Source organism: Plecotus auritus (genome assembly GCF_963455305.1).
Source record: "Plecotus auritus genome assembly, chromosome: 2".
NCBI lineage: Eukaryota > Metazoa > Chordata > Mammalia > Chiroptera > Vespertilionidae > Plecotus > Plecotus auritus.
In genome coordinates, this window is record NC_137771.1 from 156779821 (window position 1) to 156801970 (window position 22150).

Below are 22150 nucleotides of genomic sequence, written 5' to 3' on the forward strand. Positions count from 1 at the left end.
TTTAGATCCGTAAGTTGAGGAATGATGGAAGAAAGAGAAGAGAGGAAGATGAATTTCTCCTTTGGCTCTGTGCATTTCAAGTAACAAGGTATTTTGCATCTGTTTTTCTTGAGATGTCTCTAGTCTATTATGCAACTGCATATTTATACCTCTCCACTGAATAAAAACAAGGACAATGGCTGTTGCACCAATGGAATCTCATAGATAGACATATGGGATAAGCTGCCAAGATTTTGCTGTGCTTATTTCCAGGTATCTGTCTTCCCAAACATTCCATCAGTAATTAGAGCATAACACCCAGCTAGGTAAATATAGGTTTCTAAACACTCTCTATAATTCAAAAACAGACAACAAGAAAATTGTCCTCTATCACCTGTACCTCTCTATACCTACTTGTTACAGATTGCATAATCTTGATGAGACTGGCTGACATACTGATGCATAGTTTGCTGTTTAGAGTAAACTGTATGATGATAAATTCATTTGGTTAACTGTTAATCTTGCCACTGAAAAGGGTAATTGTTTGAAAAAACAAAATGAGAAAAGTTCTGATTTTATTCATTATGTTCTCTTATTGGAAACAGATGTTACCATGCAGTTAAAAATTCCTTTGCTTTTAATTAAACTTTATATTTTGAGATATCGAGAGTCCCATGCACACTTGTAAGAAATAATACAGAGAGATCCTGCGTGTTCTTCCCTCATTTTCTCCAGGGTAACATTTTGCAAACTTAAGTGGAGTATAATATTACAACCAGTATATTGATATTGATATACTCATGAGATAATCTACTAATCCTATTCAGATTTTCCCAGTCTTACATCTAGTGTGTGTGTGTGTGTGTGTGTGTGTGTGTGTGTGTGTGTGTGAGAGAGAGAGAGAGAGAGAGAGAGAGAGAGAGAGAGAGAGAGAGAGACAGCGATGTGTATTTATTTCTATGCAATTTTATCATGCTTATATTCATATAGCCACCACAGTCAAGATACAGAACTGCCCCACCCCCACAAGGGTCCCTCATATTGCCCTTTTATAACCAAAACCACCTCTCTAACCTCCATCTTTAATCCCTAACAAATACCAAAATGTTCTTTATTTCTATAATTTTGTCATATCAAGAAGGCTATATATATGGACACATACAGGTAAGAAATTTTGAAGTTTGTCCAAGTTGTTATGTCTATCAATAATTTTTATTATATTACTGCTGAGTAGTAATTCATAGTACAGGTGTACCTCCATCTACTTAACAGTCAGCTGTTGCAAGACATCTGGGATGTTTCCAGTTTTTGTGAATTATTAATAAAGTTGCTGTTTCCAGTTTTTGTATATTACTAATAAAGCTGCTGTGAACATTCTTACACAGGTTTTTTTGTATGAATATAGGTTTTCACTTCCCTGAGATAGACGCCCAATAGTGCAATTTATGGGTTCTATGGCAATTGTATGCTCAGATTTATAAGAAACTGCTGAACTGCTTTCCAAAGTGACTATACCATTTTATATTCCCACCAGCAATATATGAGTTTTCTACCTTTTTTTTACATCATATTAGTCTGTGTAAGTGACAAAATTAGTAAATAAATACATGACCCATGTAAAAAACAGCTCGTAAAATGTCAATCCAAAAAAGTCCAAAGGGTAAAAAGGCAGGTGCTATATAAAACAAAGCTATCTCGAGCAACGGCCTCTCTCTGCCTTGCCTCAGCTCCTAACGCTTATTACAGGTAAACTCTATATTCCTAGAAAGTCCCAATGTGCCCTAAAGCTTTCTTTGGTGTAAATTAAAATAAACAAATCTTTTTTTTTTTTCCAAAACAGGATCATGGCCTATAAAATGCTCCAAGTGGCCCTGTGTTCAACTTTGCTTCTAGGTAAGAACCTATTTTTTTCTATTTATGTCTTTTACAACTACTAGGTTGATAGATAATCCCTTTTGACTTTTTAAAGACATGAATGAACAGGCTTTATCCATAGACCAATTCCAAAGCATTGAGGAAAACAAACTATGTGTCATGCTGTGTTTTTGAACACGTTAGTGTTAATTGTGTGTGTGTGATCATTTTACTCCTAATTATGTGTTAACATAGTAACATGTTACTGTTGCTAAGAAATCTATTTAACGGCTGCCACCAAAGAAGTGCTCTGGTGTCCTTGAGCAAAGAAGAAATTTAAATGCCTTTTAGAAACTGTAATACTTACATAGTACTATTATGTGGGGACCTCAAGGTACTTTGAGAGTATGAATTCATTAACCTTTAGGGCAAGCAGTAGCTCAGAGAGATGCTGTTTTAACGACAGATCAAGGAAGGCACTGGAGGCCAGATAATTTGCTGCCAAATTGGCCCGGTAATTCAGTGGCTTATATCTGAATTGAACTGAGAGATCATTTGTTTTTCTTGTAACCAAAACTGAAGATACTCACAAAGGTATAAATTATTCTCACAGTTAAATCTCTGCAATTTATAAATACTCTGATGTAGATGCTTAAATCAGAATAAATTTCTACTTTTATAATATGCCTCTGAGAACCATGCAAAAATTATGTACTTTGCTTGAGGTACACACACACACACACAGACACACAAATAGATATATATCTATATCTAAATAATTTTTTGTATTTCATTTGTTTTTTGCATTATATTTTAATTTTATTTTTCAATTAAAGTTTACACTCAATGTTATTTTGTTTTAGTTTCATGTGTACAGCATAATGGTTAGGCAATCATATACTTTACAAGTAATCTCCTGATATTTCAAGTACCTACCTGGCACCATACATAGGTATTACAATATTACTGTCTATGTTTCCTATGCTGTACTTTACATCTCCATGACTATTTTATAACTAACAATTTGTACTTCTTTTCTTTTAAAGCAAAGTGGGATTTATTGAAGATATACTCCAAACGAGGAGCAGGCCAGTCCAGAGAGAGAGTGGCCTCGAACTCCTGGGTTATACGGTTTAAAAGAGGGATTTTTCTGGGTGGAGACTTTCATTTGCATTCAGGAATGATTGACAGAAAAGGGTTACATAACTATATTTCTTCTGCATATGTCCTTACCCACCATAATGCATACAGAACCCCCCCCCCCAATTTATACTTCTTAATCTCTTCACTTTTTCACCCAGTCCCCCAACCCCTCTCCCCTGTGGCAACCATCAGTCTGTTCTCAGTACCTATGCATTTGTTTCTATTTTATTTGTTTATGTTGCTCTTTAGATTTCACATATAAGTGAAATCATATGGTATTTATCTTTTTCTGTCTGGCTTATTTCACTTAGCATAATTTCACTCTAGGTCCATTCATGCTGTTGCAAGTGGTAGATCTCATTCTTTTTTATGGCTAAATAATATTCCACTTTATATCTGTTCCACCACTTTTCTATCCATTTGTCTATTAATGGACTCTTGCGTTGCTTCCATATCTTGACTACTGTAAATAACACTGCAAGTAACAGAGGGGTGCATATATTTTTTTGAACCAGTTGGGTTTCTTCAGATATATACCCCAAAGTGAAATTGCTGGGTCATAAGGCAGTTCCATTTTTAACTTTCTGGGGAATCTTTACACTGTTTTCCACAGTGGCTGCACCAGTCCATATTCCCACCAACTGTGCACTATATCTAGACTATTAATCTAGGTATATATGAGAATACATAATTAGCCTTTTATTCCTAAGCTTGTGAATAATTTTAACTTAAGAAACATTCAAACCTGTAAATAATTTTTGTGAGTTCATTTGAGCTAAACTGTCGACTATTGCTGGGAAGCAGAATCTCAATGTATCGGCATAATGCTCTGAAGAATGGTGGTTTTTCACCCAATTTCATAAATTACCATCAAAGGAGGAGACATAGGTGGGTTACATGAAATCCATCGGTGATAGGTTAGGGAGGTGGGAGAAAGCAAAACAGGGAAACGTCTGAGATTGGATAAAAAGTAAAATGATAGACACATGCTTCTTTTACATAGATGGGTACAGGATAGTTAACAGTCAACAATTAACACAATAACAATGAGGGAATTTGTGGCCCTGGTGCATTGGTTGTGCCCTGAAAGGTTCAGAAAAGGGAAGTTACAAGTTACCCTGACATTCCAAAGGTATGTTATCATAGATGCAAAAAGACAACAGGCTCAGTTAAGACCAAAGTTTATCTTTGTCAGGGAAGATACCTGCCTAGGAAATGACTACCCACCATATATGCTTTTAGTTAAAGTTTTCATTTCAGACCATCCTTTGTGGTTACTTTAGGTCTTTGAGTTTGCAAGACCTCCTTGCAGGCCTTCCCTGAGCTTGTCGGGTTAGCATGTGGCCCCTTTTCATCCACAATTTTAGTAAAGAGGTCTTTTTAATCTTCACCTGAGGATACGTTTTTATTGATTTTAGAGAGAGGGGGAGAAAGAGAACTAGACAGAGAGAGAGAGAGAGAGAGAGAGAGAGAGAGAGAGAGAGGGAGGGAGAGAAACATCGATTGGTTGCCTCCTGTACATGCCCCACATGTTGCACTCTGACCTACGTGCCCTGACCAGGGATCGAACCCAGGCAGGGCTTCATAAAGAGTTTTAATCATCAATATTGCACTTTGTATTTGAGACATGTTTAATTAGATTATTTAGAAATTTTTAACCACATTAATATAAAGCAATTATCATCACACCAAATTACAGCCTATATCTCCAGATGAGAAAAGTGAGTTTGGCTCAGTTTAAGTGAGTGAGTGAGGAGCACCCTGCAAACTGAAGCCATGGGCTGGTTATAATCCATCAGTATAAAGCTTTGCCTTGACTGCTGATCCATGCAATTGACTTTAGAGTGGGTGGCAGTGGATGGCTGTAAGGCTAAAAGCACTACATCTGGTCCACATTCCCCTGTGAACACTACAGGGTCAAAAATATCTGGCAAAGGGAAAATGGTTCTGCAAAAGTGATTTTTGTGCACTTAGAAGTTGGAATTAACTTTAACCCCAGCTGAGATACAAATATGTCTACCTATAAAGAAACTGCTTTGACTCACTTCACTTAATAGTGAATAAATAAATGAATGACTGAGTTTATGTCATTGATGTTCATGAAAATGCAAGCTGAGATCAGAAACTAAGGACAGAGGATCGTTGACACTGCTGGTGCCCTTCAAAACTCAGGAAAGAAGCCTTTATTGCTTGCAGGCCAAAGAGACTGAAGTCTTTAGAACCCAGTTCATTTGTTAAACTAGTAACTAATTTAACCAACATTTTCTAAATCATACAGCTCTAAAGTAAGAAAATATTAGCTTGAATCAACTTTCTTTACTTCTCCTCCCTCCCTTTTCCATATAAGAATGTAGCCTATTCATCTACTCCTCCCTGGAGCCCTTCTGCTTATCATAAGAAAAACAACAATTTAAAAATTTTATTTGTTTCTGTTATTTAAAAAAGTTTTCTCTGTTACAGGTTAGTTGTCTAACAAATTACTTTTATCTAGAACTTAATTTGAAGTAAATAGGGAAAAGATCTCATTATCTATTTTCCTAATGGGAATGCTGAAGCTAAAAAATGATAGTCTTATTCAAGTAATTACATTTATGGGCAAAGTCCCCAAATTATTTTATTGATTTTCTCAAAATAGTAACTTACACATTGGAGATGATTCCCTAGTCAGAGATTAGAAGTCAAGTGTCATAATTTGATTACAAAACAAAGCAACTCTCTCTTTAGCATTTAGGTCAAAAATTGCTCTCTCCTATAATAAATCAAAAAATATTGCTACTACTGTTTTAAGTCTTTATTATGTGTCAGAGGCAGTCCATATGTTACCTTAATTCAACTCTCAGAATCACTCTGCAAATAGGTGTTATGATTTCCATTATACAAAAAGAAAACTGAGGCTTAGACAAGATAAGTGACCCAACTACAGAGTTAATAGTGGGTGCTAATTCACATACAAATTCTACATCCAGGTCTTTTGAGAACAAAACTCTTCTTTCTACAAACTGTTCCCTCTGGCACTACAGTGCTAGATATGGGCTATGCAGAAATAGGAGAGGCCGCAGGGCACACAGCAAGAAAAAGTAATAGAGCCAGTATTGTAGTCTTTGGTTCGACAAGTAAAGGTCTGGAGTTAGGGAGCTGGGTGACTTTATCTGAGGAAATAGAGTCAGACCAGGATATAACTGAAGATTATTCTAATAGTTCCTAGTTGTACGGAAGGGAAAAAGAAGTCCTGAACTCAACATATCCCACCTCAGTAGGGCACTTAATAAAATCAAACAGCCCCATATCTCAGAAAGAGGAAATATAGAAAATACACATATTTGGAAAGTGTTTCACTGAATATGTAAACCAATTCTTGGGGTTGACTCATATATGAAACAATTGGGGGGTGGGGGGAAGGAGGAGTTATGCCCTTATTTGTGGCCTGTGATCAGGACTATCTATAAAGTACAAGTATGTCTTCTGGTTTTAGCCAGAGGAAAACCTAAAGTGCCTTCAGCCTGTTTCTCTAGCATAGTTTAAACTCCTGTTTTTCAGTCCACAGTTAGTAACCAATTTATCATGAAGTTTGTTTGGTTTGGTTTCTTTTAACAAGAGCTGTTAAGCTTACACTTTCTTCCCCATGACCCCATCAGCACCTCCAACCCCTCCCTTTTTGTCCTGTCTTCATGAAAGGAATGGCCCTTTTCCAACAGGCCTGCACCCTCCAATTTCTTGGAGAGTCTGTATTCCTTGATACACTTTTGGTTTCTTTTATAAGATTTTTATTTTAAAGAATCTTAATTTTACTTACTCACTTTGTCTTAAGGTTGATCTTGCTTTGAAGAAAATGGATAGTAAGAATAAACTGGTGCCTTAACTGGTTTGGCTTAGTGGATAGAGCATTGGCCTGCAGACTCAAGGGTCCCAAGTTCGATTCTGGTCAAGGGCATGTACCTTGGTTGTGGGCACATCCCCAGTGGGGGGTGTGCAGGAGGCAGCTGATTGATGGTTCTCTTTCATCGATGTTTCTAACTCTCTTTCCCTCTCCCTTCCTCTCTGTAAAAAATCAATAAAATATATTTTTAAAAAAGAATAAACTGGTAAATAACTTGGTTGGATAAAAAAAAAAGTCATCGCCTATGACTAGATTCATTGAGCATGCTGAATGTTGTAGAAAAACTCTCTTTTCCTACCCACGTGGAATCTTTTGTCATGACGTTAGAGTTGGGAATCCCATCAACACACATAGGCAGTGACTCAGAAAGGCTCATTATGGGATCATGCAAAATGCTGCTTTTCATGAGTTACAAATTTCTCTGTCCATGTGATTAAAGACCAATAAAATGTCTGCTGGCTCCAAAATATATCCCAGGGAAGTATGTGGCCAGGAGAGTGAGTGTGAATGTGGCTGTGTACTGAGAGCAGGTTAAAACAGATTGAAGTTGAACTCAAGCCATACAAGTTTCTGTTTACATTTCAAAGTACTCAACACATCAGCAATTGTGACGTCAATAAAGTTGAAGTCTCTGAGTTGAAAGTTCAGTTACAAAGCATTTTAATAACAGATGGTTTACTATGATGCTGACAATTTGAAAGCTGGTCCCACAGTCCAGTGCCTCTTTCTTTTTCCCAGTGCAAGTCCATCAAACCTCCTTGCTTCTCTCATCTTACTGCCTCTTTGTATCCTGTTCTTCTCATGACTTCTTATACTTTGCAACCTCCCTTCTTTTTTCTCTTCTTTCTTTGATTTCTTTTCTTGATTTCTCTCTTCTTCTTTCTTTTTCTTTTTCAATCTTTTTCTCTCACAACCCAAATTTCTTAGCTCTCATTTTCTCTCTCACTAATTTTTATTTGAATTTCAGCAAAATAAAAGAATCCATTCTATTAAATACAACTATTTCATCTTCCACCATGAAGTTTTGGTCAGTGACCAAAGTGTAGAGTGGAAAGAAAAAAATTAACTATTTTATTATTTGTGAAGAAAATTATTTACTTAACACAAAGAATAAAATATTTAAGTCTAAAAAATATGAACCTAAACATTAGTATTTTAATGTTTCACAAAATTAAAAAAAATTCCCCTACATTTATATATGTCTTGGAGAATGTTACTGTATTGCCAAGATGTTTGTATAACCTTTTCTCCAGATCCTCTTTAGTGCTTAATTCCTAGTGGCCATTTATACTTTCAGTACTTAATTTATGTGCACATATAATTGCCTAGGTACTTACATTATCTTTTTTTAAGACATCAATAATTTAAGGGCATGGGATGAGACCATGTCCAATAAAAATAGTAAATAGTAAATGTTATTCTCTCATTGTTTGGATTGAGTGCTAGGTGCTTTACTTTCAGTATCCCATACCTTAAGTGTTTTGAACTTGTGATAGGACTATAATGCTTATTCTCTAGTATAGGTATTAGGTAATACTACAAATATCAGTATCACTGGTCCCCAAGGGAAAAAGCTACTGTAGGCCTGTCCTATGAACCTGGCAGATATTTTGTGTCTTCTGTCCCCACTGAATCCCAACACATTTACTTCACAGACGTTGAAGGTTACATGAAGGAAGAAATTCACAGTCATGGCTGTCCAGGGATGGCAAACTTCTGCTGGTTGGAGTGCCCTGTCTGTGCTCTATTTTTTTTTCCTGTTTCTTAGTAAGGATCTTAGACAACAGACCTGTTGGGTTCTCTGAGCCACCTTCTGACACATACACTCCCCTTCTTTGCCCCAGTTTTGATCAGGTGGAGAAATAAACCAAAAATGATTAGGAAAGGCAATCTATTTTCTTTATTACTGAGAGAGGCCAACTGGAAGATGCAGTGTGTACTATATATCTATACTAATAAAAGCCTAGATGGTCCTCGCACCCTCGTGTGCAACGTTGTCACAAGATGGCCACCACAAAGATGGCTGCCACAAGATGGCTACATGCACAGTGAAGGTGGGGCCTGGCAGCTGCTCTGCATGGTGAGGCCTGGGGATCCCATGGCTCCACGTGGCATGGAGGAGGCCGGTCTGGCATCTCCGCTGCCTTGTGCAGAGGAGGTGGGTCCTGGCAAAGGAGGCAGGTCACAGGAGGGTAGGGAAGTTGGGGACGATCAGGCTGGAAGGGGAATAGTTAGGCATCAATCAGGCCAGCAGGGGAGTGGTTAGGGGCGATCAGGCAGGCAGGCAGGCGAGCGGTTAGGAGCCAGCCATCCTGGATTGTGAGAGGGATGTCCCACTGCTAGTTTAGACCCGAGGGGTCCCAGATTGGAGAGGGTGCAGGCTGGGCTGAGGGACACCTCCCCCTTGCACGAATTTCATGCACCGGGTCTCTAGTAAGTACATAACAGGCCTGATGATTAGACCAACAACTGGGCAAATTTCATACCCAATTGCAGTTTGCAGAACCAGAACAGAAAGTGTGCCCTCTGAGGGCAGCTCACTCTCCTGAGAAAAAAGGAAGAGTGGGCTGGACGTGCCAACTTATGCCTCTTGCCCTTACCAATTAAATGAGGCACTTCCCCTCCAAAGGGGCAAAGCACACAAAGGGAAAAAGCAAGGCCTGGGATTAGTCCAAATGGAAGAAAACAGGAATCTGCCATCAAACTCTGCCCTTTCGTTCTGTATCTTAAGTTTCACATTAATTCACATTGACCTTTTTAGAGTATGGGTTCCTACCACAAGTATTATTTTCATGGTCACATGCATAGTGTACAGACTCGTCAGTCATTTCTCCACTATCCAGTTTAAAGTGTCTTTTTCAATCTTCCCTGGTGATGGCAATGTAGGGAGTCTTTCCACTTCTAATATAGCTTCTGTTACTCCCATACTGCTCATCAGCCTGTGATGGGCACTCATCTTGGTGCATAATGTGAATACATTTTTATTTGTTTTGCTTTAATTATTGGGCAGGTCTATTTTGATTTCTCTTTCCCTTATTTGTCTGTTTCAATGCTGAATTTCTCAGCATGTAAATTCCTTGACAGTAGTAAGAGCTGTGCCCACTTAGCATAATCTCTATGCTCTGAAGACACAATACCACACAGAGAAAGACATTTTCAGTTCACGACTTATTTGGTATGAATACATCCCAGTTAAAAATATTAGAGCTGGAAGAGACCTTAGAGATGATATGATGCAGCCTCATCTCACAGAACAGATAATGGAGGTATAGGAATAAAAAGTGACTTGGTGACTAGTCACTGCCAGGGCCAGGATAAGACTTTGCATCTCTGATCTTTCTTGGCTTGTGTGAAGAGAGGTGTGAACTCCTTCTGCCTGTTTCTACTGCACAGAACTTTCTGCAGAGGATATTCTGGAATGGTTTCGATAGTAGAACTAAGCTTGACAGGTCTTAGTAAGACTATAATACAGGATAAAAGAAAGGAAGGTGTGTAGGAATTTGGAAAGATAAAAATATATTTTTATAGCTTATGATTATAAAGTTTTAAAAAGTTATTAACCTGACTCACATTGTCTACATTTAAAAAAAACCCACCCATTTAATAGCCAACAAGGTAATAAAACTCAGGGTTCGTTTTTCAAACCCCAGCAGTATTACATAGGCTTGCAAACACAAAACTCTGATTTTGTTCTCACTAACTTTCAAGGATGATCAGGCAGATTGAAAAAGGGAGGAGAGATTTCTCAAGCAGAGAGGATAATAGCATGCCCTTCTGTATAACTTATATTTTATTTCCAGTCTTGCCATTGACTTACTATGTGACCTTGAGTGAGTCATTTCATCTCCACGTGGCAATTTTCTCATTTGTAAAGTGGGATAATAAATACTACTTTCTGTCTCTCTCCTGGGTGATGTTATTATCACCATCAATTAATATTTATTGGATGCCTGTTGGTCGCATAATGCTGAGGTAAGCGCTTTGTTCTGGGGGTGGAGAGAGGTGCTGGAGGAGATTATATGAGTAAAACATTTTCCATGAGCAAAAAAAAAAAAAGATTTACAAAAGACAGAATTATTAGAGCTTAAAATAGCTTGGGCTTATATTTTAAAGCATGCTTCTTGGCCAAGATTGATGTAATAGCAATGTTTTTCTTAGCAATTGTACAATGCACCAGGATAATGATGCAGAATACTGGTTTTACTTTTGGATGATTCTAAATAAAACTACCTTAAGAATGATTATGATTTCTTTTTCAGCTGTAAATTATATCCTAAGCATAATTTATTTAGAAATATTTATTTGATATTGAGGGTATCGGATTTACTTTACCTAGCCATTCCCTTTGTTTTAAAAAGCAACTTTTTAAAAACAGAGTTAGTGCACAAAAGTGTAGAACACTTTTGATTCAAATGTAATAAAGAGAAATCTGAAAGTCACCTATTAACACATTACAGCTGAAACTAAAAATGTAATACTGGTCAGTCCATACTAGTCAGCCTAAATGAATGGGAGTTCCCAGTTCCCTCCCAGTCCATCCTGTCTTCCCATCCCTCTGTCACCTACTTACCTCTCATCTGGACTATTCAAAGGCCTCTGGCCTTGTTTCTTTCACTCTAAGTCTCTTCTATAGCTGCTTTCCATCCCACTGACAAAGGAGTTGTCAAAAGTAAATCTATGAATGGATAAACAAAATGTTGGCATATACACAACAAAATATTTAGCCTTAAGAAGAAATGAAAGGCTGACTGACAAATGCCACACCATGGATAAAACTTGAGGATATTATACTATGTGAAATAAGTCAGACACAGAAAGACAAATATAACAGGATTCCCTTTATCTAAGGTCCCTAGAATAAACCAACTCCTGGAGATACAAAGTAAAAAGGTGTTTACCAGGGGCTGGGAGAGAGGACCATGGGAATTATTTTTTAAGAGTACAGAGTTTCTATCTCAGATACTGAAAAAGTTCTAGAGATAGTGGTGATGGTTGCACAACATTGTGAGTGTACATGATACCACTGAAGTGTATACTTAAAAATGTTTAAAATGGTATGTTTTATTTATATATATTTTATCACAATAAAAATTTTTTTTAGTAAAACTTGTCCTGATCATTTTGTGGCTCATAAATCATCATTATTTACAGACTAAAGCCCAAAGTCCTTGGTATGACAGTAATAATCTTTCAGAATCAAGCTCCAGATTATGTTTCCAACATTATCTTTAATACATCTGTACCACAAAGTTACCTTCGATCTCACTGACAAAGTGAGGGTCATTGAACCTGAAACTTACCTTGCTCCTCTGCTCTGAGCTCTTTATCTTCTTCAGCCTGGAATACATGCTCTTCGCTCTCACTCCTTCCTCCTAGCTGTGAAACCTTACATATTCTTCGATGCTCAACTCAAAACTAATTTCTTTGTGCAGCCTCCATGCAATATTTGAATTATTCACTCTCCCTTTAGAAGGTCTAGTCACAATATGTCTTCCTATAATTATTTATGATATGAATATAATATGAGTTCCTTAGAGGCAAGGGGTTTTTACTTGTTTTTGTTTGTTTGTTTATCTTTCCATGCAGTGGTGATTATCAGAGAGGCTGTCATTTTCAATAGACACTCATTTGGAACTAGAGGTTACTGGATTGGCAAGTTAAACTAGAAATAATAGGGCTAATAATTAGAACCCTGTTTAGTGCAGTGTTTTGCATCCATTTGAGACGAGGGTGAGGCAAGTGGCAGTCTTATGGTACAACATTTGCATAACCCTGAGAATGAGTTCCTTCTTATATTTGATGCCTTAGTGGCCTCACTTGCCTCATCCTAGTCTCAACTCTGTTGATTAGCCGTTTCCTTGATATCAGTAGGTGTTTATAATGCATTGCATTAGTTATCTACTATGGCATAACTGATTTCTCCCAAACCTTAGCAGCTTAAAACAATCAACATTTATTATTTCACAGTGTCTGAGGTTCAGGAATTTGTGAGTGGCCTAGGTTGATGATTCTGATTTAGGATCTCTCATGAGGTTGTAGTTAAAGATGCTAGTGGGGCCTGTCATCATCTGAAGGCTTGACTGGAGCAAAAGCATCAGTTTCCCAGTGCCTGGCTTACATGGTTGTTGGTAAAAGACTGACTTCCCTTAGGGCAAGGGATCCAAGAAGAGGACAACCCAGAAGCTATAATAGCTTTTATGTCCTAGCCCCAGAAATCACACACTGTGATATCACACATTATGCACACACTGGTCAGCCCTACTAAGTGAGAGAGGTGACCACCCAGAATATGAATACCAGGAGGCAGTGATCTTTGGGGACAATCTTAGAGATGGCTTCCATCACCGTCTGGTTTGACTGTATTGAACTAGATTACCTAGCAGCAGGCCAGAATTATTTCTGACATCTGTTACTAAAAATCTGAGGTTGACTTTTGTCTTTTATTTTTAAATCATTGAATAAATAAAGTTGCTAACATTTTATAAATGAAGAATGTGTCTGAATCATTTTTCAATCCTGCATTAGTAGTAGTGTTTTGCATCCAGAGGCAGCAGTATTGATGTATAGTATCCAGAGAGGCTGTCATTTGCAATAGACACTCATTTGCAACCAGACGTTACTGGATTGGCAAGTTAAACTGGAAATAATAGGGCTAATAATTAGAACCCTGCTTAGAGCTCAAGGTCAAGCTTGGAAAAGCATGTGTTCATAGAGAATGTGTAAGTAACTGTTGTTTCTTTTTGTCTATACTGCACAGGACTATTAATATTATTATTATTATTATTATTATTATTATTATTATTACTGGTATCTGGCCCCAAGTATTCCTGGCTTACAGTCATAATATAGTGTAGTAGCTCTAAAGGAAGAATTTCATCTCTGTCTCTCACTGGCTGTGTGGCCTTCAACATATTTTTTTAAGTTTTCTATGACTTAGTTTCTGTGTCTGCAAAATGAAATGATTGACAGTGCTACTTCTTAGGTTTGTTGTGAGTATTAAATAAGGTAATTCAGCTAAAGAATTTAGCACCATGCTCAATAAGTGCTAGCTAATATTGTTCATATTTGTGTATATATACTTGTTTTCAGAGATTAGTCTTGTAGATTCACAATGACTTTTGCTCTCATTATTCCAACAGTTTAAAATTAAAAGTCTTGTCCCTTCTCTCATAAAGCTAATTTAATATTTTCTTCAAGAAATAGGTTAAGCAATTTCCTGATCATGAAAATGTCTGCTTGTGTCCCAAAACCCTAGTGCTTAGTAATATAAGCTTCTTCAAAACTCTCTTAGCGCAATCAAATCTTACGTTTCCTTGTTTTGTATCTTAAGCCTTTTCTTCCTCTTTTCTATAGAGAAATTTCATACCTCATAGCTCACTTACCGATCCATACAGAGTATTTGTCAATAGATATCTGTTTAATGATGAATCTGTAGAGTGCCTAACATAACATGCTTACAATTAGATTTGTAATAAATGCTTCTTTATCACAAGCAATAAACAGACTGTATTGTTACATATAGGTGAAGATTGTGTGTTTTCCTTTATATTTATTCAACTTACAACTCTGAACCTTATTGTGTTTTATTTAAGAATAAAAACATAATATAGACTGTTAAAATTTCAAGATCTTAAGGAAGTTTGGATTTTTTTAAAATATATTTTATTGATTTTTTACAGAGAGGAAGGGAGAGGGGGAGAGAGTTAGAAACATCAATGAGAGAGAAACATCAATCAGCTGCCTCCTGCACACCCCCTACTGGGGATGTGCCTGCAACCAAGGTACATGCCCTTGACCGGAATCGAACCTGGGACTCTTGAGTCCGCAGGCCGACGATCTATCCACTGAGCCAAACCGGTTAGGGCAGAAAGTTTGTATTTTTAAAATTATCATCTTTTTTTTTTAATCCTAAAGTGTGAAGGAGATAGAAAATACAGGTCTGGCCCTAGCCAGTTTGGCTCAGTGGATAGAGCGTCAGCCTGCGGCCTGAAGGGTCCCGGGTTCGATTCTGGTCAAGGGCACATGCCTGGGTTTCGGGCTCGATTCTCAGTGTGGGGCCTGCAGAGGGCAGCCGATCAGTGATTCTCTCTCATCATTGGTGTTTCTATTTCTCTCCCCCTCTTCCCTCCTCTCTGAAATCAATAAAAACATATATTAAAAAAAAAAAAAAGAAAATACAGGTCTGTTTGATTTAATGATGGCTCTATTGATACTAACAATTTTAACTATGGTGCCACACTTGGGAGCAATCTACTTTAAACTGAAAGATATGTTCTATTTTAGAAAGCTTGGAAAGCAAGAATAACATTGTTGACTGCCAGGTTTGAGCCAGGTAGTTTATATTCATTAATTTTTCCAATTCTTATGATAATCCAATGTTATTTTGTTACTGTGTTGTTATTATTTTTATTATACCTTTTTACATATAAGAAAACTAGAGCTCAGAGAAATTAAACAACGTGCCTAAAATAGTGATAGGGCTGGAATTTGACTCTGTGGGCTCCCATGCATGTACAGCAGCTCTGAAAATCTCCATCCACCACACAGCACCAGCTTTCATGCTGTGCCATATGCAGCTCGCACAGGGTGGTCTCAGTACAATGGTGGCAAAGGACTAAGGAGCAGCCACCTCCCTCAAGGCAAAACTTTCCCAAGGTTTCCTTCTTAGGTGCCCATTTTCCCAGCACCACAGCTGTGTCTCTTTAAGAGGAAACATTGAGATGTGACCTGTTGCCCTAAAAGATGCTGTGCTCTTGTACTCTGAATTACAGGAGCATTGGGAGCGCCATTTTTGTTGGAAGATCCAGCAAACCAGTTCCTACATCTCAAAAGACACATATATTTGCAGGATTACTGGGACCCAGACCACAGTCCAAAAATGTGGGAATACACACTGGCTGATCAGGTATTTGCATTTATATAGGCATCACATCAGCTGGCTTTAACACACCACCAACCTAGTCCTGATTTTTCCTCTCCATCTGCCATGAGCTATACCTGCCCTTTCCTCTCCATAAAGTGCCTTTGGTCTGGTGAACTCCACATCTACTTTCAAAAGTAAGATCAAATGTCTCCTTTCTGATGCCTCTCCCTGCTTTCCAGGGGGGCATTTGTCCTTCCTTCGTCTCTCCCCTTTGCATGCTGTTCACTTGTGAATAGCTCACAAAATGTCACACTGAAATTTTTTGTTTCATGCACCCAACCTTCCTACTTAGGCTACAAAGGTAAAGTGCAAGTCTTATACATCAAAATAATTATTCTCAGGAGCTACTAAAATGACTGTTATGTAGTCAAGTCTCAATAAATGATTTTGTTCGGGTAGGTGGATGGATGGATTGCAGTCACATTTTAGTTCTCTCTCAGTTGTTCAGCAGCTAACTTCTCTCTGTTATAATTACCCAAGCCTTTTATGTCATTTCATTTGCTTGTCTTTTTTACATTTTCCTATTCATTTGTATACTCATTCCAAGAGAAATAAAAAAGAAACTTGCATTCACCAGTTTTATTTCCTCTTTTTGATGGGAGAACACTTTGAAACTTCAGGCCAAATGAGATTGCTAAATTATCTGAAGATTTCAATCAGTCATGATTTCCCTCTTACAACTCAGCAATTTAGAAAATCAGGATGTATAGCAATTAATTCCTTCACTGATTTGTTCTTTCTTTCCACATGTATTAGATTTTCACTACCACCATGTATAAAAGTTGTATAAAATCATTATAGCCCTAGCCAGTTTGGCTCAGTGGATAGAGCATTGGCCTGTGGACCAAAGGGTCCCAGGTTTGATTCCAGTCAAGAGCATGGTTGTGGGCTCCTCCTTGGCCCGGGCCCTGGTAGGGGCTTGTACTAGAGACAAACAATCAGTCTGTTTCTCTCACATTGCTGTTTCTCTCTGTCTTTCCCTGTCTCTTCCACTCTCCCTAAAAATCAATGGAAAAATATCCTTGGGCGCAGATTAACAACAACAAAAATAATAAATAAATAAATAAATAAATAAATAAATAAATAAATAAATAAAATCATTGTAAAAGTTGAATTTCCGCGTTTTCCTGAGGCTTGAGCCTCTCCTTACACCAGATAGCTGGGTTTTAACTGGTCTAGCAGGATCAGCTTGGTTCTGCTTAGCATTTGCTGATGGAAACCAGCAGCTTGAATAATGCATCTAGTTTTATGCCTGTTTTACACCTACATGCATAATCTAGAAGTATTAAAAGAAGACTTTATTTCTTTGGCAAATTAAATAATTACATAGACTGGAAGGCTGTGCCTTACTTATGGAATATTCAAATTTTCAAGTATACTCCTGACTGTAATTGTAGATCTGTGCTGTGATCAACTGACAGATCCTGTAATATACCATGCACCATGGCCCTGTGAATACTGAAAAACATTCCATCAGTGAAGTAAACAGATGACTAAAAGTGTGAAAACCAAACCTTACTTGGAATTATTCTTCTATTGTATTTCTCTCAGTCTTTTAGAAAATATCTGTATGATAATCAGAATAATTGATACCCGTGTTCTACACACTCAGAGATCATGACTTGAGTTTCCTTTTATTGTAGGCTCATGAAAAATGGACTTCTTTGAAGACAACAGCACAGTATTATCTGAATGTGAATCCATTCACTTCTGACATATCTACTACCCAATAAATGTGCTTTGCTGGTTAAACCAGGATAACAAAAATGGTGGGAGTATCAAAACCATGGCTTTGGCGAGCTGAAGGCAAATGCTTGTCACTTACTAGATTATTTATTATGTCTGTCTCACAGAGATGTTGAACAAAGTAAATATGGAAATTTATGTAGTGACCTAGAATTCAAAGTTCTCTGTAAATGGTAGATAAAATGAGAACTAAAATTAAAAAGACTGTAGTAATAACATTTATCAGAAAAGTCTTTTATTGAAAAAGAAAAGAAAAGAAAATTTTAAAGCAGTATCATTAAAATTCTCTGTTCATAACTATTTCTTTCTATTGCCTCTTCTTTGTTAGCTTACTTTTTAACTCAAGGAAGAGGGATTTCTCAAAGGGAGCTGGTTCTCTCCTCTTCTCTTCCATATTTGTCACTGTCTAAAGCCAAGCTATTTTAAGACCACACTCCTGAAACTCTTTTCGTCAAAGGTGTATTACTGAGAGCAGTAGAAAATAAAATCTTAACTCATATTAGGGAGTAGGTGGTGACTAGGACCCCACTGAAAGCCACTCATCTACATAAATGCCAACTTCCTCAGAAGTTTTACCACATGTATGCAAATTTGTATTCTGCTCCACAATATACTATTAATGTTTATTTTACTATGAAATAACAGATTTGGCTTACTGGCCAGGAATATTTATTGATCTTTTAAAATAAAACTGAAAAAAAATGACTCTAAAGAAGAGTGTACTACCCTTATCCTATATATTTCCATATACCCATGAAATACCACCTCAGAACTCTAATTTGAGAAGTACTAAGGAGATGATACAAGCAAGTCACCAAGGTTCCCCCTCCCCCACAACTCCCAGATAAGTGAACGTTTTGTCTCCAAAAGTGTATTTCTATATATATATATACCTAAGTTAATTGTTCTCTTGGCAGGGGGAAGGGTGACAGGTGGGAGGATTCATTTGGGAGATAGAAGCACTTTTCAGCAGAGGGTATATCTGTAAAATCAGATGTCAGGAAGCTGCACAGTAAAGACTTGGGCCAAGCACTTTTGTCTCAAAGAGGACACTGGGAGCTAGTAAGGATTCCCCATTTCCTATCCTAGTCCCTAGAAATGTTTTCAGTGAGAAATTGAAAGCTAATGCATAATCTATTATGTTAACCGTTATCCACTTTCAATACATATAAACAGATATTTTTAAAATATATATATATTTTTTTATTTCAGAGAGGAAAGAAGAGGGGGAGAGAGATAGAAGCTTCAATGATGACAGAGAATCATTGATTGGCTGTCTGTGGCATGCCCCCTACTGGGAATCAAGCCCAAAACCCTGGCATGTGCCCTGACCTGGAATTGAACTGTGACCTCCTGGTTCGTAGGTCAGTGCTCAACCACTGAGCCACATCAGTCAGGCCAGAGATTATTTTTCCCAATAAAACACAACTAAATGGACAAAACAAAGAAGATGAATCATTTGGTTTTACATTAAGAAATAAGTTTGAGATTATACATAAGCACATCTTCAGAGTTTCAAAAATAATATACATTTTGCTACTACAAAGTTCTATTCTTTGATTACTTAATACAAAATTAGAGAATGTTGGGTATTGGTGAAGGTACTCCAGAGTCAGAATCAATAGGTGTTTTTTTGTGTGTGGTTTTTTTTTTGTTTGTTTTTTGGGAATTGGTTAATGCAGTTAAGGAAGCTGGCAAGTCCAAAATTGGCAGGCTGAAGACCAGAGAAGAACCAATGTTGCAGTTCAAGTCCAAAGGCCAGCAGGCTAAAGATTTAGAAAAGAGCCAATGTTGCAGTTAAGTTCAGTCTCTGAGATCACCTGCTGGCAGAATCTCCTCTTGCTTGGGAGGGAAGTCAGTCCATTTGTTCTCTCCAGGCATTCAGCTGATTGGATGAGGCCCACCCACATCATGGAGGGCAATTTGCTTTCCTCAAAGTCCACAAATATAAATATTATTCTGATCCAAAACATCCTTACTGAACCATCCAAAATAATGTTTGACCACAGATCTGGGCAGAGTTGACATACAAATTAACTATTACAACCTATTTTAAGTTATTTAGATTGTCAACATGTACACACACACACATACATAACATATACATGCCCACATATTTACATAGTTGTGATTGGAGCAACATACAGTGGGAAAAAATAAAAATACTTTAAGTCATGTGTTTTGTTCAGTGTAGTACAAGAAAGAAGCTTAGTGGTTTGTGGACCCCTAATGAAGTAAAATTGTAAGTTAGCTGCCAAGTTGATTTTGATTTAGGTGACACTGAGAAGCAATTCTGTTATTAGGTAGTTACCTGATCAAGCAAGCATGGAAAGGAGGTTTCTTATCTAAACATAGTTACATGAGAAATTTTTGGAAACTTACATATCATAAAACTAATAAACAAACAAAATAAAACAAAAATAAAACAACCTAGGTCTACATAAAATAATAATCTGGAAATCTAATTAACTTCCACACAGCTGAGCAGGAAGTGGTGATGATACATTTTTTGGATAGAATTTAAGAAAACCCAGGGACCACATATTTGGCGTCTATATACAAAATCAGCTTAGACCAGAACAACTCTGAATTCAGTGTTTAACAAAATTGATTGCATTGAGATACCAATTATCTGGCTGACTCCATTTAATGGATTGTTTTCAAAATGGTATGTAAGTCAACATAACTAATTTTTTTGGCGGGGGTGGGAAGCTCCAATATGGTTTAAGTCTGTATCTAGTGTATAAATCCTAGGTAAGTCTTTCTATTTGAAGACTAAAGACTTTTTAACATTTTTAAGAGCTGTAAACAAACATCAGTGACCTGGACAATACTAGGAAACAGAAAGGATCAGAGACTACACTTTCCCCGACTCAGTTCCTGAGACTCCACATGACGCCTGCAGCTGGGATGTTCACGTGTTCTACTGCAGCATCAGAACATACAGACTGTGGTGATTCTGAATTCTTCTGAAGTAGAAGGTATTTGTTCTCAAATCTAAAGAAAAGCGTGTTGATTTGCCTTCTTCATCTGATTGATTAAACAGTCCCACTATTTAAGTGAAAGTGACTGGGAATTATATTCCCACTACATTCAGATTCCCCTGGACTTTGCTGAAAACTTGAGGCTCACCAGTGTCACTCTTTTTATTACATAAATAGGATTCTTCTAAGTTTTCCTGCATTTTTATAGACCCAGTCAACAAATATGCCAAAACCAGGCTGACCTTTTATTTATATTTTTATTAATTTTTTAGAGAGAGAGATGGAAACATTGATGCGAAAGAAACATAGATTGGCTTCCTTCTGCATGTCACCTACTAGGGATCGAGCCCAGAACCGGGGCATGTGCCCTGACCAGGAATTGAATTGGTGACTCCTTGGTTCATGGGTTGACACTCAAACACTGAATCACACCATCTGGGTGAGGCTGACCTTTTCTATGGTCTCTTGAACACTCTACCCTTTAGAATTGCTGTAATGCTGATTTACATGGTTCCCAAGTGAATGATCCAATGCTAAATCAGTCCAAAGAAACAATTATGTCTTTCTTCAATGAGATTCATGAGAAGCATGGTTCTAATCTTATATATTCTACTCAAAAACCTGATTTTTTTTTCCAAAAAAAATTAACTGATGAAGTGGGGGGAAATAACATTTATTGGGATATAGGCTTTGCTGTGCATGATACTAGATAGTTTATATATTTTATCTTATTGAATATCATAACATTCTAATAAGGAAGATCCTGCAGGACTCATTGTATAGATAAAAATTAAAGCTTAGATAGATTACATAGATACAGCTAACTAAGGTAGGTCTCAAACAGCAATTAGAAAGTCTAAACCTAAATCCTGGCTTCACCAATGTTAGCTGTGCATGCCACTTACCTCTTTGTGTCTCAATTTCCTCTCTTGTATTATGGGAACAATTGGACCTACTTAATGAGAGAAATACATAAGACAATACACATAAAGCACTTAGAATCATGCCTGATATATAAGTAAACAAGCAATAAAAATTAGCTATTATTATTAGCTTGCCTAAGGTTACATAAAATGCATACTTTTCTTTTTTATATAAATATAGTTTTATTGATTTCAGAGAGGAAGGGAGAGGAAGAGATAGAAATATCAATGAAGAGAATCATTGATCAGCTGCCTCCTGCATGCCCTCTATTGGGGATCAAGCCTACAACCCAGGCATGTGCCTTTGACTGGAATCAAATGCAGGACTCTCCAATCCACAGGCCAATGCTCGGTCCACTGAGCCAAATCAGCTAGGGCACATGCTCTTTTCTTTATATCACAATGTGACGCCAGAATTCTTTATTTAGAACTCAAAGCTCCCCATGATCTGGCCCCCTTCCTATTATTTCATCTACTCTCCTCAATTATTCTTCATACCTTGCATCATGTATTGACTCATTTATTCAGTTACTTAACAAACACTGCTGCCAGCTTTCTTTGGCCTTGTCAAGGTGGAGATACAAAGAACATTGAGACACAGCCCCTTCATCATAGAGATTTAAATTCAGTAAGAAAGATAAGTACCCACTGTATATATCCAGATAAATTACAGAGACTTAAATTCTAAATCATGTGTACATAGTGGATAGACAACTTATTC

At 37.3% G+C, this 22150-nt stretch overlaps 1 protein-coding gene across 1 annotated transcript; it reads left to right on the forward strand.

Moving 5' to 3' along the window:
• The first annotated feature begins 1662 nt into the window (after nucleotides 1-1662).
• Nucleotides 1663-17821, forward strand: LOC308241872 (uncharacterized protein C3orf85). Its single transcript, XM_080655557.1, has 4 exons — nucleotides 1663-1725; nucleotides 1820-1872; nucleotides 15625-15758; nucleotides 17420-17821. The coding sequence occupies exons 2-4, from the start codon at nucleotides 1824-1826 to the stop codon at nucleotides 17507-17509; spliced, it is 273 nt and encodes a 90-aa protein (XP_080511683.1). The 5' UTR covers nucleotides 1663-1725; nucleotides 1820-1823; the 3' UTR covers nucleotides 17510-17821.
• The last annotated feature ends 4329 nt before the right edge of the window (nucleotides 17822-22150 follow it).